A 27127-nucleotide genomic window follows, 5' to 3' on the forward strand; every position below is an offset into this window, starting at 1 on the left:
TATTTTTCTTCTACAGACATGTAACGTGATGTTTTTCTAAAAGTTTCTTATTACTTGACTGTTTGTTTTATTTATCTATCCTTATCTATTCTATAAAAAAATCTATACAATGATATGGCTAGCATTCATAGAATCCATTCCCAGTGTTTACCTCGAAGCTAACGTTACATACAATAGCCGCATTAGTAGTTAGCTGCTGTTTGTTACACACAGTAGAGCAATAAAAACAGTCTTACCGTTTCAATTTCAGGCAAGTCCCGTATGGTTGGAATGGCACCTTTTTTCAAACGGAGCTTCGTGGCCAACTTCGCCTGATATTGGCCCAAATTTGTGAATGATTCCGGCGTAAAATGTTTAGCGCAGACACCGAACAATAAGCCAGTTGAAAGTGTTGCTGGGACAGCGTCATTAAAAATGAATTTTATCCACTGGTCCCTGATAGTTTGGTCCGTTTTTGGTATAGAAAACACATTTGCATGTTGTTTCTGGCAGTCAACCACAGAGCAACTCACGTGTGCACTAGGTTTCTCCATCTTTAGCGACTGAACTGAATATGAGGGGGAGAGGGGGAGAGGGGAAGGGCGGGCTTCCTGCTGCGGTGTCCATATATGGTATATCCTGCCCCGTCTTGACGTCAAGACGGGGCTGAAATCAAAATCTCGTTTTTTAGTGCGCGTGCACGTGGGCTATTTTACAAACCCTGAGGTAAACAAATGCTTCACTTTTAAATATCGGCTTCCCGGCCAGTGTATAATCATTATGCAATCATAACATACATTGATTCTCGTGGAAAAGTGAAATTTGCAGGTTATGACTCCTTTAAAGGGACCATCAAAATAAAGTGAAACCGTTGCTTTTTATTTAGTACTGCCCCGAATAAGTTATTTTACATAACAGATGTTTACATACAGTTCACAAGACCAACAACTAAAATATATATAAATAAATAATGACCCTGTTCAAAAGTTTAGATTCACTTGATTCCTAATACTGTGTCTTTGCATGGATAAAGTACTGCTTATCTGTGGAAACGAGGGAAGGACGACTCAGTACCGAAATTGTGTACAGACAGAGCACAAATTAAGCAAAGCAATGCCAGAGCTTTTGGAGAGAAAAAAAACATGGAGTCTAAAAGAAAGTTCTAGAATTGAATAGCAAAGCATTTATGTTCCTTATATGGTCACACACCGAACCTTGTGATTGGTTGATGCAGATAAGTCATCTGAGACATCTGTCAGCTTCTTTGGTCTGTTACAGCAACTTTACACTGTTCAGCTCCATTGGACCATTCTCATAGCCTAGAAATCTAGACATACCCTAGCGGCAGCAACATTTATTTTGCAGCCAGGGTAGTCTAGCAACTCTCCGTTGACTTTCGAGCTGGAAAAACCAAACTCTAGTTAGGCCAATCAAATCGTGTATAGAGTCGGTGGGCGGGCTTAACATAATGACAGCAGAGTTGTGACGGTTCTGTGTGAATTCCCTGCGAAGAGAAGAACACTTGGACCGTTTAAGGACAAAGAAACACTGAGAGAGCACTTTCAGTCAACTGAAAAGAGATTTTTCCTGCCCTGGTCACATTGGATTCTCACACATGGAAACCTATGTGCTGAATGGATTCCTCTACTCCAGGTACTAACGCTAAAAGAAGTTTCGTGCCTCTAAAAAGTGCTTTTGACCTTCTTTTTGATCTGAATGGTATTTGGAAAACACAGATTTTTTTTTTCCCACAGATTTGTCCCACCGTCATATTAAGTGTGCTATTTGGGACAGGGCCTAAGTTTTAGCCCGACTGCAATCCTCTCTTGCCCAGGGACTAACACCCTCTGACCTCATCATGACTATAGACTATACTTACTTACAGACCACATATATTCCCACAATACATCCTGAAAACTTCAGTTTCAGCTTGGTTGCCTTTTATCTATGGCCCTTTCCCAAATGGCACACTTCATATGCACTTTGTTCTAGTGGACTTACAATGGCGGCCGCGTGTGTGTGTCCGTTAAGTCCACAAGAGTGTAGGGTGTCCCATTTGTCATTTTAGTTTTCAGAAGAGCGCCCCCCTTTGCAGTCCATATGCGCCCTCGATGCACACTTTTGCCGAGCTTCTTCCCGACAGTCGAAGCGGCATTACATCACGAAAGTGTGCACTCGTAGGAAGACCGCGAGTGTTTGGGGTGCCATTTGGGACAGAGCCCTTGTTCTCAAGGACCAGTGCTGTGACTGTTTTAAAAGAACAAGAACATTTGTGTCTGTCGTTTTAAGAAAATCATTTATATTATTTGTATGAAATGAAGAGAAAATGTATCTGTTTAGGAAAATCTGACGTGTTGAGGAGGCATTACTTGTTTTGAGAGAACTTTCCCCAGTCTCTGGAAAAATGTGTAAAGAAAACTACACAAAAAATAGTAAACTCCCCTTCGCAAGCAATATTCCATTTTCAAGGAAGATATATAGAGTATACCAGCATATAAATTCTACAATGTAAAAGCCACAAAACAAAACTGATTTCATTTGCCACCTAGAGACTGCAGTTTCAGCAGTTATTTAAATGAATGAGTTATTACTCTAAATTACTGTTGCAAGCTTGATGCGAAAACATTTTTCGACTCGCATGTAATTCGCAGTCACGTGGATTCCTAATAAGATGACTGCATTTCAACCACGGAATTTCGCTGTAAAGGTAACAAACAATAAGCAACTCCTGGTTTAACTTACCCTCACCAACCTCTTCATCCTCTTTCGGTTGTTGAGCTTCCTCTTCCTCCATCATCATCATCATCATCTAATGAAAGGAAGGATGTTCATTACATTCTACATAGAAGTGAGGGCTCAGGCATATGCTGGATTATTCTTTCATGTCACTTACGTTCTTTTTGTCTTCAGACCCTTTCTTCCTCTCTTTGTTGGCCATGATCACACCCACTCTCAGTGTGTCAAACACCGGATCAGTGCGGTTCTGCTGACCTACACGTGCAATTTAAATTCTGTAAGTATCATTTCAATGTGTTCAGTTTATTTTTAATAGATTTCATCATACAGTAATTTTAACAGCATTTACCTTCACAATAATATTCAAACATTGTAAAATATAGACATATGTTATTTTATCAGACATTCAAAGATTTAATTCTGTTATGTGTACCAAATAGTTACAGAAACATTCTAGACTTTCTGACTAACACATACTGTAATTGTCTGTGCTAATGTAGGTTGTTATACAATGTTTGTGTGTTATATATGCATGCATTTGAGAGTGCTAGCTCTGTTCCCTAGCTAATAAAAATATGTTCTAAAAAAAATTTGGCCTATGTTCCCATTAACTTTTGAAATAGTTATTTCTGAATGTTCTCTGAACGTTTAAAACTTAAAAAAAATTTAAATACTTTTTTTCTTGGTTATGCAAACTTTAAAAAAACATTCCATTTTTGTATTTTTTAAACATTTTGGGAACATTACTTTTAAATGTTCTATAAACATTCTGAAACAAGTAGTAACATTTAAAAAATGTCAGCTGCACGTCCAACTAAAATGTTTCAGAAAACAATTATTTGAACAAATGTCTGAACAAACTCCGGCACTGATCAGTCACTGAGAGAACATCTGTTCATAACTTTGAGAGAACCATTATTCAATATTTTGAGAACGTTCCTGTTAGCTGAGTCAGTTCTGTGTTCAGCACATGCTTGAAATTCCCAAAATACTTTGATTGGATTATTTGTTTCCCTTCTTTGTTTAAACTCTGCTTGTTTAATTAATTATCACCAAGAGTATTTTCATGTCAAAAAATAACTTTCATTATACATTATACTCACCGGGGTTATTGATCTCTTGATCATAGAGAGGAGAACTATATGCCCGTCTAAATCCAGGAGGCTGACAGGAGGAGAGATATTAATGAAAAGATGAAGCTGACAATGTGATTGTCTCATATATGTATATTAGAAAGCATATAGAATGTCATCTCACTATTTTTCCAAAGCATCTCTGGAACTGCACATATGACTGGCACGAGTGGTGAATGTTGGTCTTGCAGTTTTTGCAGCGCAAGGCAAATTTATTATTGACTGAAAGAAGAGGAACAGGAATCAGTTAGATCAGTAATTATATTGCAATAATATCGTATCGCGAGTTCAGTATCGAAATCTTGACATGATGGTATCGTTACTCCCCTAGTTTGACTCACACCCGCTTCCTCTCACTCACTCCGGCTGAATAATGTTGGTGTTTATGTCCTGAATTTCAGCGCGGGGTTGCTAGTATTGTGCATAATTTCAGTCATTCCCGCACGTTTTTCGCTCACACCAAAAGCACGCGCAGTCGCGCACCACTGATCTATATAAGTGGCGCGCACATAAAGCTGCTTCTCAAACAGCTCGCGAGTACCAAAATGATTTTTTCAAGGTATCGAAGTATTGACAAGCCTATAGGCATTACATTAAAAGTGGAAAATTGTGTGCATATTTAAAATATATATTTTTCAAATATTTTTAATATTTAAAAATTATTTGCAAATAGAGATGAATACATCAGCTAAGACTGCCTGCACAAACACAGATCATCGCCTCGTTGTCATAACGACAGATAGAAGAACTGCATAATAACATTACCTTCCAAAGGATCTCAATCTCAGGAAAATGGTTTTACATTAACTTAGTGAATGTCTCCGGAAGTGTGGATTCTTTGGTAAACCAGTTTCAATTCGACACAGGCACAAACAGATGTTAACGGTAAGATATGGACCAGATGGTAGTGCCATAAAGTATAAGTAAGCATGTTAACATACGTGTCCTTTATCCCTTTATCCCATTGGATAAAGACATGACTGCTTTACTGACTCCAGTGGAAGCAGAATATACAAGAGATAGAAAAAAATCACTATATGGATATTACACACATAAAATGTATTCTTGTTTTTGGAGAATATAAAAATGTTATTAGCAATGATGGAGTGAACTGTGAACTTACGAACAATCATTCGTGCGCAGACGTCACAGAACTTGGGTTTCTTGCAGTAGTGGTCCTTAAATTTGTGCGGTTTGTCATTGATCTGGATCACTGGCTCAGGCGTTGGAGGAGGAGGAGCCTCTTCTTCCTCCACCTCTTCATCATAGACAAAATACACCTGAGGAGGACAGAACGTGAGATGTGTGTCACGTGACACACACACACACAGAGAAACTCACACACGTACAGTGTTGTCGTCCTCCTTTACGACATTGTCTGGCGCTGGAGGATTATCATGAATATCCAGCGAATCTTTATCCTCGAGTCTGAAACACAATCAGGATTTAGATAGCTGCACACTTATATAATGTTCCTGAAAGACGGTAAAATCTGTGGAAACACTCACTGGTCATATTGAGCCATAAATACAGCGTCTTCAGTCCGTCAGCAGAGCTCAGCACCTACACAACCATGACACATTAGCTGGTTTTATGAATAAAACTTTCAAAAGTGACTATATTAGTAGTCAAACTCAGTGGTGGAGAGCAATAAAGTATTTCAACTTTGTTACTGACTGTAAATTTTTACATTAAAACTTTCACTTATCTACATAAGTGAAAGTAAAATATCATACTTTTTACTCTACTAAAAGACGTTCCTAACGTAAGTTTGGGAGGAGCCTAATCATTCAGTCCTGTCAATCAAAAAAGAGAAAAACACTGTGAAAACACATTAACATCTCACTGAATGAACAACTTTATTGAGCTTCATGACATAGCCCCACTCCCAGTTTGCTCACTATTTTCTGGTTATTTGTGTTTATACATGTCTAACACCACTTTAAATGAGTGATCAGAAGAGAGAATAAACATTCTGAATATTACTGTGTAATAAATATTTATACTCTAATATTAAAGGGGTGGTATAATGCCCTTTTTGTGTGAAGTTTTAGCTCAAAATACCCCACAGATATTTTTATAGAGCATGTTAAAGTTGTCACTTTTTGAGGATGAGCAAAAACGCATCGTTTTGCGTCTGTTCCTTTAAATGCAAATGAGCTGCTGCTCCCGGCACAGGGGGCGGAGCTTCAAGAGTTAGCAGCTCCGATTACCTCACACAGACACGCACTGAAAATGTCAGAAACTGTTTCAGCCTTTTATGTTCAAACCGGAGTCAGACAATGATGGAGAGACTCAAGAAGAAGTGACAACATGTAGAAGCAACAGGACATTTCTGAATGGTTAGTTGATGAATTTATGTAGCTGATGTGTAGTTATCTTCTAGTCATTGATTAGCATATTCTGTCGTGATAATCTATAAATCGTGTTCTGAGGGCGGGGTTTATGTAAATTCTAGGGTTGGTGATGTCACTAACCCGGGAGGAATGTGGTGTAGTCTCTACCAGCCGTTTGTTGTAGTCCTTAAAAAGCGATTTCTTTTAAAGCAAATATCTCCCTTTGCTCTGAACTTTGAGCATTGTAACTTTGCAGATGTTGTTTATGCTCAAACAGCAACATTACACACTAACTAAAGTTAGAAAAGTCAAATCATACTCAACCACCCCTTTAATACTATAATGTTCTATCTTAAAAATACAGTGGATTAAAAGTTTTAAAACTTTAATTCAGATCAAGCCAATCCGAGAAAGCAATGGATGGTTAACACTGTAACGGCATTTCACCATTACTCTTCATAACGGATGTCTTTACCAAACATTTAATCGCAGATCATAAAATCACAGAAGGTTCAAAGCTATGAAGTGTGTCAATGAAACAACTACACACTTTAAACACTGCAATGTTAAAGAGAGGATTGAGAGATCTGACGAACACACACATCACCCTTTCGTATGATTTATTAAATGGATGTTTGAATCTCTATTTTGTCTATTTGTTTCATTGACATTTTTTTTTTGCTATATATGTAAAACGTAGATGCAATGCTGCCATTGATAACAGGGTGGTTTGAAAGTAATGAAATATGTTTAGCAGCATTAAATATATTTTAGCACAATTTACGTCTCTTCTTCCAATTTGTAATTTTTATCACCTGCTTCATTTTTAATGTGATTTAGTCAGAGTAAAAGCACGGCTAACTTGTTAATAAATGTAATCAATATTTGACATTTAATAATAGAAAAGTCATTGCAATTGTATGGTAGAATTTTGTTAAAGCTCAACAGGCATTAAATATCATAATTGAATAAAGCATGTTTATATTGCCATCAGTAGAGGGCTGTCGGTTACATATATTTGAGTTATTATTCTGGCATTAAGTGTACATTTGGTAAAATATATTTAGAGGCAAATTTTAAATCCGTCATGTTAACATCAAATAGTTTATTGTTTTATTCCACTGACCTTAAAAGTAAAACTTAATTAATAAATCTCTGCTTGTAGGTGTGCTGAACGTTGTTACCGCCTGCTATGACACAATAATTCAATCAAATTCAATTCAATAAACTTTATTAATCCAGAGGGGAAATGTACACGTCACAGCAGCACACACCACACAGTAATTATAATAAATAAAAATTATTCACAAAAACAACCATTATTTTCCAGTATCAGTTCAGCAAGGCATTATGATTATATCCAACCAAATCCAGTGTCATGTTCAGTGTTTAGGCTATTTTAGCATTAAAAAAAAATCCGTTTTTTTATTTTTATTTATTTATACTATATGTATGTTGTCACCACATGTTTACACAAATTTGTATTTTTTAAAACATTGTATGGTATATTTAGCTATTTTTACTTGTTGGCCACCTGAATTATCAGTAACTTTGATATTTTAGATAGCTATCAGAGGAAAACAGTGTAAAGTTACAAAGAGATTTAACTTTACTGTCTAACAGCAAACTAACGTATCAGTTATTTATATATTTATTCACAGCTTTCAGTTGAACTTTTAGGGTCAATTTCTCACTATTAACAATGACTTCTGCCTCAATAAACCCCTTATTACTGCCTATTAATAGTTAAGGTAGTTGTTAAGTTTAGGTATTGGGTGTATTATGGGATGTAGAATGTGGTCATGTAGAATAAGGCATTAATATGTGCTTTAAAAAGTACTAATAAACAGCCATTATACTAGTAATATCCATGCTAATAAGAAATCTGTCAATAGTGAGAATTGGATGAATTGTTACTGAACTTTTCTTTTATTGTAATTGCATTCCTGGTCATTAAATGTGTGGCAATTGTTAGTTGGTAAACATTACATTGTTACATTATTTTGCAATAAAAATAAGCTTCTTATGCTCTTCCATAACTCTATAGACAACAAACAAGTACAGCATATTGCAGAAGTTTATGTATCATAACATAATACAATTTTTGTCCAATCAAATTTAATTTCAAATTTTAAGCATTTTAATTTCACACACACACTCTCAGTTTCTATTTCTGGGCTGGAAACACTATCTGAGTCCAACAAAATTAGTATCTCACTAGGCAGAGTTACAGAGGAAAATATGACGGATGTTTTCTAGGTTGCATAAAGCAAATATATTTCAATAGTCACTTAAATGCACACATTCTCAAAAGAGGAGTGAAGCATGTGACCTCAACTAAGATGATTAAATATACATACCTGTTAATGATGATTTGTTTTACTATAATCTGATGTCTTCAATGAGTTTTCAACCAATGAGATGTTGTCCTACAGCATGTTTGCATTAGATTTATAAGTTAATCTGAACTCACTAATAACCAAACTGGTCTGAGCTGAGGAACAAACACTTGTGCATGTACGTGTGTGTGTGTCACTGTGAGTGTTTTAAACAGATGGCAGATGACGAAGAGTAATAAGACCCTCTCTCTCTCTCGCTCTCTCTCTCTCTCTCTGACAGACATGCACATATGTAGTCAGTTCAAGTCATTCACAGATTCACTGCAGGCCTGTGAGTTTGTATGCATAACCGGATCTGTAACAGAGAGGCCAGAACAATAACAGAGAATGTGTTATATATTTATAATTTTTTTTTTTTTTTTTGAATGCACTAATAGCTCAAATCATAGGTTTTATTTTAAATAAACTAATTACAAAAGTCTCTAATTTTGTTACAAGCAATTTAATTCATTGATTTATTTTAGTATTTTAGTTCTATTTTGGTGTTTTGATGCCTTTATTGGACAGGACAGTCAGGAAAGCTCGGGGGGGGGGACGGAGGGGGGAACTCGGGTCGCCTGAGGCACAGTTGCGCTATATTTGTCAGAGAGCACTAACTTTTTTAGCTTATACTTTCTACAGAATCAGAAATGTAGCATCATTTGTAATTATACCTTCATCAATACACTGTAAAATTAGTTAAATGTTAAAATTACCAAAAAATAACGGCAGCTGTCGTTGCCAGAAATGTACTGTAAAAAATACAGTAGCAACATTTTATGCTTTACAGATTTAACTTAAATTTTCTGTAAAAAAAATTATTAATTAATAATCTGATATAATGTTAACTTCCCAACCTTTGAAGTACTGCTATCTGTTTTGTACCTTTGTAATACACTGACAACCAGCAAACACAGTTATTCATCGTATATAGTACGAAAACTTTCTTTTAATCAATCAACTGTTTTTCACCATAGCAGTTTTACCTTTTACATCATGATAAATGTTCTTTACACTCAAGCCAAAATGTTACATAATTTAAATCAATATAGTTATGTTTTTGAAATTTCACCATATAAAGACAGCTAAATTAGATATGTGACAGTACAATTATCAAAACATACAACTATAACTTATCATTTAGGTGTCACATGGTGGTTTCAAGGTAAGTACCAAATGCAGCAGTAAAAGGTGTATTAACAATGAACTCAGGAAAACACAAACACGGAACAGAACAACCATCCAAACGCAGATAACAGACAACCAAACTGAACCAAACACAGGGCTTAAAGGGTTAGTTCACCCAAAAATGAAAATTCTGTCAGTAATTACTCACCCTCATGTTGTTCCAACCGCGTAAGACCTTCGTTCATCTTCGGAACACAAATTAAGATATTTTTGATGAAATCTGAGCCATGTTTCACTCCTCCATAGGGCTTCTATGTGACCGAAACTTGCTGGCCCAGAAAAGTTATTAAAGAGATCGTTAATATAGTCCAAGTGACTCCAGTGGCTCAATCTTAAGTATATCAAGTGACGAGAATACTTTTTGTGCGCAAAAACAAACAAAAATAACGACTTTATTCCACTATTCATTTCCTTCTCTCTGGACCTCTAGTTGGTTCGCGTAGTGTTTTTGCGCAGCGCGTCTGTGTTACACGTCACCACGTAGGCTCACTATTGGCCGACGCCGGTCATGTGTGTGTTGCGTGATGACGTGCAACACAGACGCGCAGCGCAAAAACACTACGAGGCCCAGAGAGAAGGAAATGAATAGTGGAATAAAGTCGTTATTTTTGTTTGTTTTTGCGCACAAAAAGTATTCTCGTCGCTTGATATACTTAAGATTGAGCCACTGGAGTAACTTGGACTATATTATAGATCTCTTTAATAACTTTTCTGGGCCAGCAAGTTTCGGTCACATAGAAGCCTATGGAGGAGTGAGCCATGGCTCAGATTTCATCAAAAATATCTTAATTTGTGTTCCGAAGATGAACGAAGGTCTTACGCGGTTGGAACAACATGAGGGTGAGTAATTACTGACAGAACTTTCATTTTTGGGTGAACTAACCCTTTAAATACACAGGGACTAATCAAAGAAACTAACAAGTTAATTGAGGAACGGGTGATATATGTGTATGGGCAAAATGTAGGCTTCTTGCTCTCGATGTAAAAGACCAACAGCCTGGTGTTCTTGTTCACAATAATCAGTCATGAAATAATTTGGATTCCAGGCATCATTCAATTTTTTAATTAAAGAAAAAGGCCTCAGAGATTGCCATGGTGGACTCATTTTCACAGATGAACTCTGCAACAGGTTTGTAGCCAACATTTGTCCTGACAACAACTAAAAAACAGTGGCAAAGCATATTTAGTTGTTTGGTATGTGGCATCCAGGAGAACCATGTCTCCATAACGTGTAATAAGTCTCTGCTGTTCTTGTGACAGATGTACAAATAAAAATGTGTTCTGCATGGTGGACTCATTTTCTTCACTTCTCACACAATCACCATCTTGGGATCATTTTTTATTGTCTATGATTTGGGCCGTTTCTGAAATAAAAATATGCAGTCGGGTCATTATCTTTCCATTTCTGCAGCTTTATTTCCAAATTAAGCTGATCAAGACCAGAGTACCTTCCCGCTGCTAAAGACAAATGCACATGGTTTTGAATGGTATGGCGGGTTGGAAAGTAGCACTGATCATGTGACTTTGGGAAGTTGAGAGTTCAGTGTTCACAAACTGCCAAAGCACTTTTTAAAGGAAAGGCACGTATGTAATTCCTAATGACACATACTCTTGAATTTCTTTCTTCTTAAAGAGGGAGGATATATCTTGTGTATCTGCTTTCTGCTGGAATATTGTGGTGTTGGTGAGGGTCTCAAGTGGTAAGCTGATGTGAATTATTAAATGTTTCTGTAGAGCTGTTTTCAGAGTGTTCATAATGATTTGTTTCCACACTTCTGAAGCTCCTTTTTCAACTCTGAATTTGTCAAATCTGGAAAAAAGTTCATAAATGCTTTGTAGGAACATAATTAATTGCAACAGTTGCTAAACAAACAAAAAATCTTAGTTGCAGTTATTGAAGGCGGGATATTAGAGACCGTGGAGGAGATAAAAGATCACTGAGGGAGTTTTTCCTTTCTCCGCATCATCTTAAAAATAGATGTTTTTCAATGCCAGCAACCATTGCTAAATAAAAAAATATGAAATATCATTAGGCTTGAGATAGGCATTGAAAAAGCAACATAGCTGTGATCATTTCAGATTCAGTCAGTGTATTTTTACAATAATGAAATTGTAGAAATATTTTAAACATTTGTACGTCTACTTAATGCATGATTCAAGTAAACTCCACTCTGGACAGAAATTCTTTCCTCAGTGTCAACTCCTGGCTCTCCCAGGAAGGAGATTTTCAAGGGATTGACAAGGCTTTCTGTTTTTTGACGTTTCCACAGCTTCAGACCTCTCTCAACGTCATGTTGTCTCGTGACACACCGATTTCAAATGTCTTTGTGGTGTTTATCTGTCCTGCTGCATGACGATCACATCCTCTTCACTGTAATAAAAAATATATATATTTTATGACCTTTCAAAGCAATGAACATAGTCAGTAGGTTACCATGATATACAGGTGCATCTCAAAAAATTCGAATATTGTGGAAAAGTAAAACATGCTTTGTAATTTAATTCAAAATTTTATATTCATTAGACAAAGTAAAACATATAAAGCCTTTTTTTTTTTTTTTTGGCTTCCGGCTTATGATAAGAATATTTCCTAAGATGAATCAAAAAAGTATTTACAATACAAAAAAATTCAAGCTCTGAAAAGTACATTTATGCACTCAGTAGTCGGTCAGGGCACCTTTAGCACACATGACTGCATCTCTGCGGCGTGGCTTTGAGGCGATCAGCCTGTGGCACTGCTGAGGTGTTGTTGAAGCCCAGGTTGCTATGATAGCAGCTTTCGGCTCTTCTGTATTGTTGGGTCGGGTGTTTCTCATCTTCCTCTTGACAATAGATTCTCTATGGATGTTTAGGTCAGGCGAGTTAGCTGGCCAATCAAGCACAGTAATATCATGGCGAGCAAACCAGTTTGTAGTAGTTTTGGCACTGTGGGCAAATGCTAAATCCTGCTGGAAAGGGAAATCGGCATCTCCATAAAGCTTGTCAGCAGATGGAAACATGAAGTTCTCTAAAATGTCCTGGTAGACGACTGCGTTGACTGTAGACTTGATGAAACACAGTGGACCAACACCAGCAGATGACATGGCAGCCGAAATCATCACTGACTGTGGAAACTTCACACTGGACTTCAAGCTAGAGGTCGACCGATATGGTTTTTTTCAGGCCGATGCCGATGTTTTGAAATCCGGGTCGGCCGATGGCCGATAAATGCTGCCGATTTATTTTGGCCGATATTTGGCCGATTATGTGCTTGTTTTTAACCTCTATTTGAAAGATAAAATGTAATACAAATAATTACTTAAGATAGACAAGATTTCTCAACAAAAACATTTATTTAACACTTTACCAATCTGCACTTGTACAAAAAAAAAAAAAAAAAGTTGAGATATGTTTGGTAATTGTACCTGAATGAATTGAAAATTAATTTGCTACATTTCAGATTAATATATTTGTTTTCCTTAACATTTGAATTAACAGTAACTTAAACACTTTGCAGTTTGAATGATGTCCTGATAAACAAAATGACGGAGTATGTTTTTATGTTTCCACTGTTCGATCGCGCCCGCGCCTCACACACACACACACGCGCGCGCGCGTTTGCACACAAATATAAGTAAACACTTTGCGACTTTAAACACACGCGACTTTTCGATCTCGATCGCGCCCGCGCCTCTCTCTCTCTCTCTCTCTCACACACACACACACACACACACACACACACACACAACGCATTGCAATCTTTACATCGCAGCCGGAGCTAAAGCGGAGCTACAGATTAGGTGTCCCTAAAGAACCCGCGTATCTAACAGTAGTTCCACATTACTTTGCACGCGAGTTTTATTTATTTTTATAGCGTGTATTCTCCGTGGAAATTTATACACCGAACCGTGACGCCTGTTCCGTTTCGGTTCAATACGAAAACATGTACCGTTCCACCCCTAGTCTACAGTGAAATACAGTCACACATTACACTACTGTTTGGCCAGCATTTTAACCGTGTTTAATCCAGCTACTAGCTAACGGAATGTTAAAGTTAACTGCTGACTAGTGTCAAGTGCAGCGAAGCGATGTTTCTGTTATTCTAACGTCCGTTTTCAGAGCATCCAAGAGAAGCACAGGCATAACAGTAGCACTGATATGAAGCACAGAAATGCGCGTTGTCCGGTAAATAACGGTCGTTAAGGCACCAGTGCCGTATTAGCACTGGGTCTGTCTGTAGCTACCCAACCCAACCCTAGCAAAGCAAAGCCAGTCCTTCACTAGCATATAGTTGGTCTCTTTTTTTTATTACTTATTTCTCTGCATTGAGTGACAACCCTCTCAAATATAAGACACACAAACAGAACAAATAAAAGTCTCAGATTCACTGTCTGTAAATTCTTGCTTACTTATTGTGACATGATCGCAACCCTTCTGCTGTGCTAATGCAACCTCAACTACGCTATCAATTTCAAAGTAGCCGAACGTCATGTTGCCTATTCATGTTTTTTCTCTAAGTTGGCAGTAACATATCAAAAGTTTTTAATTAAATATAAAGGAGTTTTCTCCAAGGAACTTAGCTCCTTCCTTAAGCACTGGATGAGGTCTGCTCACTCTGCTGGAGAATGACTCTAGGCGCAGCGTGCGTCGAACGCGTGTTCCACAACAACAACACTAGGCTGCCCACAGATGCGCCTGCCTAATAATCGGCTTGATACACTTGGATATTGGCCGATGCCGATTATGTTAAAAATGCAAAAAATCGGCCGATCAATCGGCCGACCGATGAATCGGTCGACCTCTACTTCAAGCTACATGGATTCTGTGCCTCTCCACTCTTCCTCCAGACTCTGGGACCTTGATTTCCAAATGAAATGCAAAATTTACTTTATTCTGAAAAGAGGACTTTGAACCACTGAGCAACAGTCCAGTTCTTTTTCTCTTTAGCCCAGGTAAGACGCTTCTGTCGTTGTCTCTGGTTCAGAAGTGGCTTTGTTCTAGGAATATGACAATTGTAGCCCATTTCCCAAAGACGTCTGTGTGTGGTGGCTCTTGATGACTCCAGCTTCAGTCTACTCCTTGTGAAGCTCTCCGAAGTTCTTGAATCGGCTTCGCTTGACAATCCTCTCAAGGCTGTGGCCATCCCTGTTGCTTGTGCACCTTTCCCTGCCACACTCTTTCCTTCCAGTCAACTTCCCATTAATATGCTTCGATACAGCGCTCTGCGAACAGCCAGCCCTTTCAGCTGTGATCTTTTGTCGCTTACCCTCCTTGTGGAGGGTGTCAATGATTGTCTTCTGGACAACTGTCAAGTCAGCTGACTTCCCCATGGTTGTGGTTGAGAGTACTGAAGTTGACTGAGAGATACACGCTATTTATACTGTATGAATGGTAATTTAATCAAGTTTGAAATTAAATATTCTAATATTTTGAGATAAATGTTTTTTTTGTTTTTTTTTTTGCTGTAGGCCGTAATTATCGACATTAACATAGAAATAGGTTTGAAACATTTTAGTTTACATGTTTTTAGTCTAGTATATATTACATTTTCATTTTCTTAAATAACTGATAAAAAATGTGCACTTTTCCAAGATATTCAGATTTTTTGAGACGCACCTGTATGATCCAAATCAAAGCAAAACAGTATTAATTCATGTATACAGTATACTCCGGGTTTTAACACATTAGTTTACTAAAACACTTCAGCAATAGTGTAAACAAAGATTAAAGAAATATTACACCCAAAATCAATCACTCAACCCCTGGATTTGCCATTCCAGACCCAGAGAAACATAAGTATTATTATATTGTATTATTAAACACAAATATAATATTTTGGCTTGTTCTTCATACAGTGATCATGTGTTTTATAAGCTTTAATGCAAGTCACTATTGCATGCAATTCTAATTCTGGAACTGGAAATGTTCCTGTGCATTTTGGGCACGGGGCCTCAAGTGACTAACCATTACCATTAAAGACAAAAATGTTTGCAGGGCCAATTTTGTACAACTGATAATTGACAATGTTCAATTTAGCTTTTGCTTGTGTACTATCTGAGAGTGATGCTTAACATTGGATGATGTTGCATCAGTGTAAGATCTAAGTTTTTGCCTTGAAGATGTTGCCTCCTCTATTAACACCAAATCTTTTCTTCCTGCAAACAGAAAATGAAAATATGAAGTTCTACTGATACAATTCTATTGCTGTTGGGAGTATTCACACATAAAAAAAACACCCCTTAGAAGTTAGGGAAATATTGAAATGTAAAAGTTAGTTAATTAACATGTCTTCAAAGCAAAGCTCCTGCAAGGCTACAGTAGTACTGGCTGAATTGTCCTTATTATCAGTCGTTACAAATGAAGTAATAACCAGTTTTGCTATTGTCAGTGCACAGTTCTTTAAAGATTGTAACCTAAAGGCTCATTACAACATAGTTTTACCTCAAATTACCTCAGTTTTCCGATCGTCACAGCTACATCTTTTACTCTTACGCCTATTTCGCCCGGCATGTAAACACATTAACCCGGCTTTCTGTCGGCTTATTCTTCCCTCTATAACAGCTTGGGCTGTGTTAGTGTTGTGAGAGCTTGCTCCTGGATCTTTTGTGTTTGATTTTGGCTTTTGTTATGGAGTATTTTGTTTTCTATGTTTGATACACTAGCATTCATGCAAAAGACATTACATATGACCATGATGTTTTCTTAGTTTATATATTTTTCTATTTATGTTAAATAAATGTACATTCTTGCAACCAACTTCACTATGTCCTCCATTTATTTGCCACGGATTTGAGCCGTCGTGACAATGTGTGCATGTGTGAAATGTGACAAACACATCCTTACAGTGGATTTAAACGCATCCAGACAGAGCGAGCGTTTTGCAGTTAGGGAAGAGGAAATATATATTGCAAACTCAGACTCTTTCTTGAGCCAAAAAAATTATAAATCTCATGCAGAAGAAGTGGCTCAGTCAAAATGCTGCATCTGTAACTGCACAAGAGGATAATATATGAGCCCTCAAGTTTACCGCTGCAATACTTTTTTTTTTTATTTAACATCACAACTGACATAAATCAAATACTCAGAGTAAGATACACAAATTATTGCGTTTTGATGATACTACCAGGAAATAACCTGATTTATTAATAAAGTCGGGTTATTGGTGTGCATGTAAACCCGGACAACCAAATATTTCACAAAGCTGATTTTTGTGAGTTATCAGCGCACCGTTGTGCATGCAAACTTGCTCTGACACTCCTCTTCTAGCATTGGTCACATGACTTTCATTTTACATGGCTCCTACAGGACTAATTAATATTACTAAATGTTAACACTAATTGATGATAAAAGTTATGAAAAAGCACACCTGCAGCTTTGAAAAGAAGACACCCATCTTCCAAATCACTCTTCTTTTAGTATGTTTCCTGCAGTAAACTTGATATCTACATTAAAGTTAAAGAAAACCCTTAAAAGATTGACAAAACAAATACTGCTATTTAGAATATGTGTTTGCTAAGATCGGACTCTCACCTCTGCATGCTTTGTATCCAATGTTAAGGACAGGGTCCTCTAGACTTGCTCCAGCTCTTCAGATAGAGATGGGGACGAAAAGGATTTATAGCCCAGAGAAGACACAGAAAAATCAAAGGTTTTCTGTGCTTTTGCTGGTACTGTTGGCCTGTGACTTCTGGCAAGATGTCTTTTATTTTTGCCTGTATTTTTATTTAAAGGAGTCATAATGTTGTGTTACCTTGGATACCCAATGCTCTATTATAGTCTTTCAGGCACTTCTAAAAAAGAAAAGTGGAAAAAAAATCAACACAGAGCCCCTCAGACCCTTATTTCTAAAGGCATTATTGTCTCGCGAGATCTGATGCGATGTTTTGGCTGTCGTGGACGGTCATTATAATAATGCAAATGAGGGGCGCGTTGATTGGTCGTAGAAAAAATACACCATTTCCAGATACATTCTTACAGAAGCCCCACTAACTGAAAGCTATTTTCAAACTGCATGTTTTGCATGAGTTTGGCTAATAATGTTTAGTGGTATATTGTTTTCATACTTGCATTTAAACAGTTTTAGCCACTGAGCATGGACTCCTGTACCGTCACTACTGTAGCTGCTAGTGTAAAACAAAGTGGAAAGATGTGGCTAGCATTCGTAGAGTCCATTCCCCGTGTTTACCTCGAAGGTAACGTTACATACAATAGCCGCATTAGCAGTTAGCTGCTATTTGTTAACCACAGTAGAGCAATAAAAACACAGTCTTACCTTTTCAATTTCTGGCAAGTCCCTGATGGTTGGGATGGCACCTTTTCCCAAACGGAGCTTCGAGGCCAAGTTCGCCTGATATTGCCCCAAATTTGTAAATGATTCCGGTGTAAAATGTTTAGCGCACTTGAAAGAGTTGTTGGGACAGCGTCATTAAAAATGAATTTCCTCCACTGTTCCCTGATAGTTTCGTCCGTTTTTGGTAGATAAAACACATTTGCATGTTGTTTGTGGCAGTCAACCACAGAGCATCTCAAGTGTAGGCTACACTCGGTTTCTCCATCTTTCTCGAGTCGACTAAACTGAATCTGAGGGGGAGAGGGGGAGAGGGGCGGGCTTCCCGCGGCATAGGTTTGCGGTGTCCATATTTGGTATATCCTCCCCCGTCTTGACGTCAAGAGGGGGAAGAAATCAAAATCTCGTTTTTTCGTGCGCGTGCACGTGGCCTATTTTACAAACCCTGAGGTAAACAAACGCTTCACTTTTAAATATCGGCTTCCCGGCCAGTGTACAATCATTATGCAATCATAACATACATTGATTCTTGTGGAAAAGTGAAATTTCTACATTATGACTCCTTTAAATCCAGGACAAAAACAGCAAATTATAGAACAGGTGAAACTATTAATATGTTTATTTTTGAGTAGCAAGAAATACCATGTTTAGCTGCTGAACATTTATCATTATAAAGTTTGAGTATTCTGTGTAACACCTGAACTGGCCCTTTAAAAGATGCTTGCTCGTCTACCGTGCCATTTCATGTTCACAGTAGGTCTCTTCCTGACTGCTGGATCTGGCTTGGAGTCTGACTCTGGCTTGAGTTTTCTTTAGTGATCACTCTGGCCACCAGAGACATAAAATGTGCTGCTTTGGTTACAGCACATTGGTCATACTGGGAAAAGAGTTTAGATGCAAAATGATAATTATTAGATGATTAGATGCTACTATGTGCATGCTGTGCAGCGTCACCCCTCAGTGCTTCGGCATTCAGAGCAGATTTCCTAAAAGAGCAAGCACGGGCGCTTTTGTTTTGTGGTCGCGACTCTCCTTCTTTAATACAGAGATACGAGTCCCCTCTGCTGTTACCCACCCTGGCACCGCTTCTCATAGCAGAGCCGTGGGTCTGGTTAACACTTTAGGAGACCTGAGGGTTACAGAGGAAGCTCTTCCGTTGGGCCAGCCACCACGGACCTCCCACTCCTTTAGCGTGCCATGTGCCATTGAGTTGCTGAATGGTGGCGAGGGTCCCTTTCGTAGGGCATCTTGTGTCTTGTTCAGACTGAACCCTCCACTGTGCCCCCAAGCGCTCGCGTTGGATGATTGGTTCCTGAGTGCAGGGTGCCCACCGTCCATCGCCTCCACTGTTGTTTTCTGTTTTTATAAAAATAAAAACCATTGTAAATGCCTGCTCTGCTCATCCAGCACGAGTTGCCATCGCGCACACAGGAATCACAGTTCACAGATCGCGTGACGATGGCAGAGGATTTTTTGCGCAACAGAGCCTTAGCGTCTGATAAATGTCTTACCTTGTAGAATGCACGTTCAACACCGATCCCAAATTGAAAGTAAACTGGGAAAAGAGCAAGCTCTCCCTCGTGCAGAGCATCTCTTTTCTCGGTGTGGAGTTGGACTCGGTCAGTATGACAGCCTGTCTCACCAGCTAACACGGACAGTCGATGCTGAACTGCCTGAATACATACAGCCGGAAGACAGCGGTTTCGCTGAAACAATTTTAGAGGCTTCTGGGTCATATGGCATCTGCAGCCACGGTAACGCCACTCAGATTGATGCATATGAGATCAGTTCAGCACTGGCTATACGGCTGATTCCCAAGATGGGCATGGTGCAGCGGCACACTCTGTGTGGCCATCACACTGAGCTGTCACCAAACATTCAGCCCTTGGTCAGATCTTGCATTACCTACGCAAAAATTACTAACAGACACTGTGCAAGGTCAGGGAGGAAGAGGAGCAGGTCTTGATGGATGCACCTTACTGGCCCACCAGGATCTGGTTCTCAGAACTGATGCCCCCCTGCAACACCCCCTCCCTGGCATACACTATCACTCAATCTAGGGCCCCCTCTACCGGGCACACTTATGCTTTGAAGTGGAGTCTGTTCGCTGAGTGGTGTTCTTCCCAAGGGGAAGATCCCCAGCAATGCCTGATCAGCTCTGTGATGGCAGGTCACTTGGGAAGCACAACCTGATCAACATTTACCTGAGAGGCGCTAGGAGGTTAAATCCTCCCAGCCACACCTCATCCCCTCCTGGTCCTTTCCGTTCAACAGAGAGCTCCCTTCGAGCTGCTTTTGTCAGTCATGCTTACGATCCTGTCTCTAAAGACAGTGCTCCTGATCGCTCTTTGCTTCCTTCAAGAGGCTGGGGGACTTGAAGGCATTTTTGGTCAGCGAATCGTGCCTTGAGTTTCAACTGGCCCCGTCTCCCGACTGCATGCAGAGCTTCAGAATTTCAGAGTAGCTCGGTATCTGTCTTGGAGAACAGCAGCAGGAAAAGGCCGTCTCCAAAAAGAGGTTGGCCCACCGGATAGTGGAAGCCGTGCCCCCTTGGGGTAAAAGCTCACTCCACTTGCGGCCTTTCTTCCTCCACGGCGCCTCTCCTGCAGACATCTGCGGATCTGCAGGGTTGAGCAACACCTAACACATTCACGAGATTCTACAGTCTCCAAGTGGAGCCGGTTTCTTTCCGTGATGCCCATTTTCTGCGATTTCCCCTTGGTAATCCCATATGTGTACTGTCCACAATAAGGTTTCCCTGTCGGTGAACCCGTGTCTTTCCCTGGGCAGTCTTTCTGCTCTGCCCCATATCTGCATCAGTAGTAGCTCCCCCCTGGCTAGGCAGCACCTACTGCAGAGATCTTACATATGAAGCACTGCCCCACCGGTCTGTCCATATGTGTATACGTTACCTCCCTTTAGGCAGAGTGTAGCGTCCGTAGTGTCTCTTTCTGTTGGACTGGTCACGCTTTCCCAGCATTAACACTGGTCATGGCTGAAAAGCATGGGAATTGAGGTCCGAAGCACTCTTCCCTGTAAAATGTAACGATTGAGGAACAATAACGACGACTATCCCAAGTCCATTCTATTGCTTTGGTATGGAGGACAACTGTCCTTGGGCTTATACAGGGTGCTGGGTAGGTCACGCTACAGCTTGCCAGCATCTGCGTCTCCGACACTTGTAACAGTTCAGTGGTTATGGTGCTTTTCATTGGGACTCCAATACATCAGTTATCTCACTGGCCAACGTCCATTGGCTCGTTTATTTACCACTTGGAGGTGATTGGGCTCACAGGCGAGACCCCATTACATTTATCGACATAACAGTATCGACATAACGTCTCTTTCAGGGAACAGGGGTTACATTAGTAACCTAGACATTCAGCCGCTCTTTTAAACGGTCAACTTATTTTGAGATCATCAGGTCAACAAACTCTGTAAACACTGGTCACAGACACGGAGATGTATCGTTAATTTCACCAAGCTGATTGCTCACTAAAACCACGTACACATTCATCAAGTTTTTATAAAAATTTCAAGTTTGATTTTGGCGTGACAAAGCAATTATATCGAAGTGGCTGAGTTTTTTTTACTTTTTAATAAGTCTTATTAAAACCATAATTTTGTTCATTCAGAACAATGAACACAAATTAACATTGCAAACACGCACAAAAACAAGATATATACAAAAACATATACATATATATACATACATACATACACACACATCAAAAGTCTATAATTTTCTCTAATTAATTGAAAGCATCTTAATTTATTTGCTTTGATATTTTGCTTCACTAAAATCATTTAATCAAGGCTTTTGGTGCAAAATAGCTGGACAAAAATTAATCATCACAAATTTACGAACAATGACGCTTCAAATGAACCACAGCGCCATGGGAGACAGCAGTTTCCAACCGGAACTTATGGCAGATCTGACCATCACCTATATGATGATATGATATATGATATATCTTTATTGTCATTGTATGCGATACAACGAAATTCTGTTGGAGCAGATTACAATCTCAGATTACCTAAGCCTGAAACTAAGGTATCTGCAGCTGTATACTATTAGGGGCTCTGGCAGCTAGCTATACTGTTTGCTAATCAAATTTATTCATTGGTATCACCAACTACAGACTGGTTTAGATGGGAGAGCATAGTAAGAGAGAATAAATCAGTTCACTTTTAACTGAGTTTATGATATTAAATTAGTTCTTAGCCAGTAAATGACCTGTTGCTCGCAATCGCTGGCTCTTCTCTCAGACTAGTGGCGGCCGTAGCGGAAAAAATGTAGTGGGTGTGACAGGCCATTTAGAAATTCCTTTTGGGTAGAGACCGCCCAATGACAGGCAACACACAAACAAAACTTTTCAACTCGCAAGCAAAAGATTTAGACCAAAAAAATAAAAAATAAAAAGACAGCAGAACAGAGCAAAATTTGTTGGTTAGTGATGAAAAGAGTTTGAAGCACACAAAAAAATAAATAAAGATTTTCAAAGATTACACGCACTGCAAATAATTTGATCAACTTCTTTATTTTTGAGCCTTAATATATATATATATATATATATTTTTTTGTAACAAAATAATTATTTTTCAAAAACAGTATGTTGGATTGAATAAAAAAAGACACAAAGGAAACTCCATATGTCAGCTCTGTCTGAATTAATCCTTGCTGGAGTATGGACACACACATTCATATGTACATGACAAAAAAGAAGTGCAACAAGGATGCAACAAAAATAAATTATGCATTGACAAATCACTTTTCTTGTAGGAATGTAGTCTTGTAGGAATGTCACCTGTTCAGATGAGGATCTGACATTGGCCACATTTAACTGCGGTGTGAACGTATCTTCGATTTCACACGGATTTTCTGGTGCCATTTCAAACTGCTGGGCCATTTAAAACTCTTTCTACAAAGAGAACAAAAACATGGTCTCACATTTGCATGAATTTTCATGTGTATATGCAAGTGTGATAACAAAAGAAAATTTTGATTGCACTGATCACAATTAAATCACCTTCCTCCAGAGGGTTTGAAATTGCTCTTTTTCATTAATTTCTTACCACACTCAGAACCTTATAATTTCTTTCCAGAATGAGTTTGCAAATGACATTTCAGGTCTCTATGATATGTGAAACTCAAGTCACACTGATGACACTTGTAAGGCTTCGCTCCAGTGTGAAGCCTAATGTGAACCTCAAGGTTTCCTTTAGTTGCGACACTTTTTCCACACTGAGGACAGGTGAAGGGCTTCTCTCCAGTGTGAACTCTCATGTGAATCACAAGGTTTGCTTTTGTTTTGCAAGTCTTTCCACAATGGAGGCACATGTGAGGCTTCTCTCCAATGTGAATTTGTACATGATTTTTAAGATGTGTCCTGTCTGTGAAACTCTTTCCACACTGATGGCATATAAAACAGTTCACTCTTGAATGAATCCTCGTGTGCGTTCTGAGAGTTTCTTTACTTCTGAAACTCCTTCCACACTTATCACATGTGAACGGCTTCTCTCCAGTGTGAATTCTCATATGAATCTGAAGGTTTTCTTTTCGAGAGAAGCTCTTTCCACACAGATTGCAGGTGAAAGATTTATCTCCAGCATGAATTCTCATGTGGGTATTAAGGTTTCCTTTTTGAGTGAAACTCTTTCCACACTGATGGCAGGTGAAAGGGTTTTCTCCAGTGTGAACTCTAATGTGGACTTCAAGCTTTGCTTTTTGATCGAAACCTTTCCCACACCGTTGGCATGTGTAGGGCTTCTCTCCAGTGTGAACTCTCATGTGAACCTCAAGGTTTTCTTCGTTTTGGCAAGTCTTTCCACAGTGAAGGCAAATGTGAGGCTTCTCTCCAATGTGAATTTTTACATGATTCTTAAGATGTGTCCTGTCTGTGAAACTCTTTCCACACTGACCACATACAAATGGCTTCTCTTCACTGTGAATTTCCATGTGGGTTTTAAGGCTTCCTTTTTGACGAAAACTTTTTCCACACTCTTGGCAGGTGAATGGACTCTCTCCAGTGTGAACTCTCAAGTGGACTTTAAGGCTTCCTTTTTGAGTGAAACGTTTTCCACACTGTTGGCAGGTGAATGGACTCTCTACAGTGTGAACTCTCATGTGGGTTTTAAGACTTAGTTTTCGAGTGAAATTCTTTCCACACTGTTGGCAGGTGAATGAACTCTTTCCAGTGTGAACTCTCAAGTGGACTGTCAGGTTTCCTTTTAGATTGAAACTTTTACCACATTGTTGGCAGATGAAAGGCTTCTCTCCAGTGTGAACTCTCATGTGGGCTTTAAGACTTGATTTTTGAGTGAAACACTTTCCACACTGTTGGCAAGTGAATGGCTTCTCTCCAGTATGAATTCTCATGTGGACATTAAGGTTTCTGTTTTGATTGAAAGTCTGTTGGCATGTGAAATGATCTTTAATCTTTTGAGCTCTTCTTCGTGGTAAAGTCTTTTCAGTCTGTGAGCAACTGAAAGGTTTTTCTTCAGTTATGAAATCTGGATGTTTCTTAATCTGGTATTTTTCTTCCGTTTCATTCAGTGCTTGACTCTCTTCTTTCAGTGCCTTCAGGTCTAATGCAAAAAAAGACAAACAACCAATTGTTCAATGGCACAAAGCAACAGAAATCAAAACCAATGTGTATGCTAGATCCTACACGCATTTAGCCAGAATCACTTCTCAATATTGTTAACCCTTGGCTTTCTTTAGGACTTGTCCATAATACTTTAAAGCTTTCAGGTATCAAAACCTTAAAAAAAAAGTTTTAATTTGTTTTATTATATCACAGAAAAGGTGCTTATTGAAGTTACAAATGACCTGCTTTTGGCATATGATCATGGCTACAGCTCTTATAGTGCTATTAGATTTTCAACAACACCAAGGGATGGGCACCATCAGTCCTGGAAGGCCACTGTCCTATAGAGTTTAGTTCCATCACTAACCAAACACGCCTGTTAGTAATTTTCAAACAATCCTAAAGAATTAAGTTAGATTTGTGGATCTAACCACCTGATTTGGACAGTTGCCCTCCAGGAAGGTATTCTAGAAACTAGATTATGCGACATACCCAGGTAAGTTTACGGATAAGTAAACAGATAACCTCAACTTCCAGTTCCAAAAACTGGGGAGAGAGAAAAACAGCTTCAGAAGTATTCATACCCTTTTGATGAGGCTCCAAGTGGGCATGACAGCACAAATTATACAAAATGTAATATTATAAACTTATGCAATTTATAATAATAAAACATTAATATAAGAAACCAATGTTAATTTTGTCACACATCTTAAAACCAACATTTTCTCATCACATGCATCATTGATCTTAAAAGGTTGTATTTTATTTTGCTACTGGACATTAGCATGGTTTATGTCTCATCTATCAGACTACCACTTTGTGTGAATGAAGACACACCTCATGAAACAAAAGTATGGAGTGCCACAGGGCTCAGTACTAGGTCCTTTTCTTTTTAGGTTTTATTAGGTCATCTTTCTCTGCCAATGATACAGTTCCTCACAACCTGAAGAAACTACAGAACTCTCCAAATGATCAGTGTATTAACTCTTTCCTCGCCATTTATGGAAATTTCTGTCATTTATGAGACACCGCTTCCCCGCCATTGACAGAAATGTTCAGCTTTCCACGTTTTCACTGTTATATGGTAGGGGCCGCTATACGCATCTTCTGAAAGATTAATGAATCTCCTGATTAAAACACATGTGAAGAAGCAGAAACAAGTGATAGCACATGTAAGCAGATGCATCTGTAAAATAACGCGATCATCAACATTAAACAGCATATAAATCAAAACTGCCTAATGTTACTGAAAGAAATGTCGACCCAGGACGAGCTACAGGACTGTGAACCTTTGAGGGTGTTGATGGACTTGATCTATATTTTAGTCATAGTCCTGAATCCAATCTGGATGTAGTCAAAATATACAAAAAACACGTTTTGCTCAAAATGTTAGTTTTTTTATGAAACTTACCAACATTCAAGTACTGATTAAAAAAAAAAAAAATCATGAAGCTAGAATAATTTTTATTTTATTTATTTTTTAAAGCAGAGGCACTGTTCTTTCTTTTGATATATTGCATGATCAGATATTCATACAACAAAATATTCTAGGAGCCATGCAAATTTTGTGAAAATTATCAAAAACGCTGGTGGTGGCTGGCAACTTTTTAAAAAGGCTAGCGGGGAAAGAGTTAATGATATCGAAGATGGGATAGCTAGCAGTTTTTATATTAAATTCTGACTAGACAAAGATATAAATCATAAGACCAAAAACATCTACACACAAGATTCTAGATCTCCATGGATGTACTGTTACGTTAAAAACCTAAAGAAATAGAATGAGCGTTACAGGCGAACAGGCGTTCGGTCACTTTTGACACCAATCAAGAAGGTGGAAAAACAGTGATGAATGACCCGCAGAACTTTTCATATAAAGATTTATACACAAAAGGAAAGGAATTGGAGGCAATTTCATCATCTGTTAGTGTGAATGGCAAATTAAAATGAGTTTGTGATACTAAAGTTTCACATAAGAAGAATCACGTTTAACTGTTTTGATTTTGCCACAACACATCTTATGTGAAAGCACAGTGCTGCTCCTGCACTGCATACGAACCACAACACTCGCTGAAATCGAATCGTGTGTGAAACAGGCGTTAGCGCGAAGAATATCCCACACGTGTGCTATAAGGATCAAATGAGTTCAGCTTTGAGAATGAAACTAACCTGTTTGTTCATCAGTTTCTTCATGTTTCACGCGGAACGCTTCTTCAATCTTTATGTCTTCACTCTCCTCTTTAATAAATGCCATCTTTATAACAGTGTGTCATGTGGATCTCCTGTGTGTTTGGACAAAGTCATGTTTAGGAAGAGAATAATTAAGAAAAATAATTGTGTAATGCTGTTCATTTGATTTGGCATGAGGAAATATAGATTAAAACTGTACATATTAACAAATACGTCCTTTGATATTTGCCTTTGATAGGGTCGATTGGTCCTATCTTTTCAATGTTTTAGAAAGATTTGGAAGTGGAAATGATTTCATAAAATGGGTTATGGTAAATGTATAAAAATTCGATTG

The 27127-nt window shown here is 38.5% G+C and overlaps 2 protein-coding genes across 4 annotated transcripts in view; both read right to left on the bottom strand.

Annotated features, from left to right (window-relative positions):
• Nucleotides 1-8727, bottom strand: part of stac3 (SH3 and cysteine rich domain 3) — a 72233-nt gene extending 63506 nt beyond the window's left edge. For both annotated transcript variants that reach the window (XM_084421155.1, XM_084421154.1), the window contains exons 1-8: nt 8545-8727; nt 5357-5411; nt 5198-5276; nt 4972-5128; nt 3973-4070; nt 3819-3879; nt 2873-2970; nt 2722-2788 (exon numbers count right to left, since the gene is read on the bottom strand). In XM_084421155.1, the coding sequence (XP_084277281.1) occupies nt 2722-2788; nt 2873-2970; nt 3819-3879; nt 3973-4070; nt 4972-5128; nt 5198-5276; nt 5357-5373 (577 nt within the window). In that variant the 5' untranslated portion in view covers nt 5374-5411; nt 8545-8727. The remainder of the gene's footprint in view (nt 1-2721; nt 2789-2872; nt 2971-3818; nt 3880-3972; nt 4071-4971; nt 5129-5197; nt 5277-5356; nt 5412-8544) is intronic.
• A 13856-nt stretch (nt 8728-22583) lies between these two features.
• Nucleotides 22584-26908, bottom strand: LOC311298317 (uncharacterized protein). Of its 2 annotated transcripts, XR_014628931.1 has the most exons (3): nt 26773-26908; nt 23047-24604; nt 22584-22938 (listed from the first exon to the last, which is right to left on the bottom strand). XR_014628931.1 is itself a non-coding variant. In XM_084421129.1 (2 exons), exons 1-2 carry the CDS (start codon nt 26855-26857, stop codon nt 23106-23108), a joined length of 1584 nt encoding a protein of 527 aa, XP_084277255.1. In that variant the 5' UTR covers nt 26858-26908; the 3' UTR covers nt 22584-23105. The 2 variants fall into 2 exon arrangements, 1 of the variants encoding a protein (XP_084277255.1); XM_084421129.1 differs by having other exon boundaries at nt 22584-24604.
• Between the last annotated feature and the right edge of the window lie 219 nt (nt 26909-27127).

Source organism: Rutilus rutilus (assembly GCF_951802725.1).
Source record: "Rutilus rutilus genome assembly, chromosome: 10".
Taxonomy (NCBI): Eukaryota; Metazoa; Chordata; class Actinopteri; order Cypriniformes; family Leuciscidae; genus Rutilus; species Rutilus rutilus.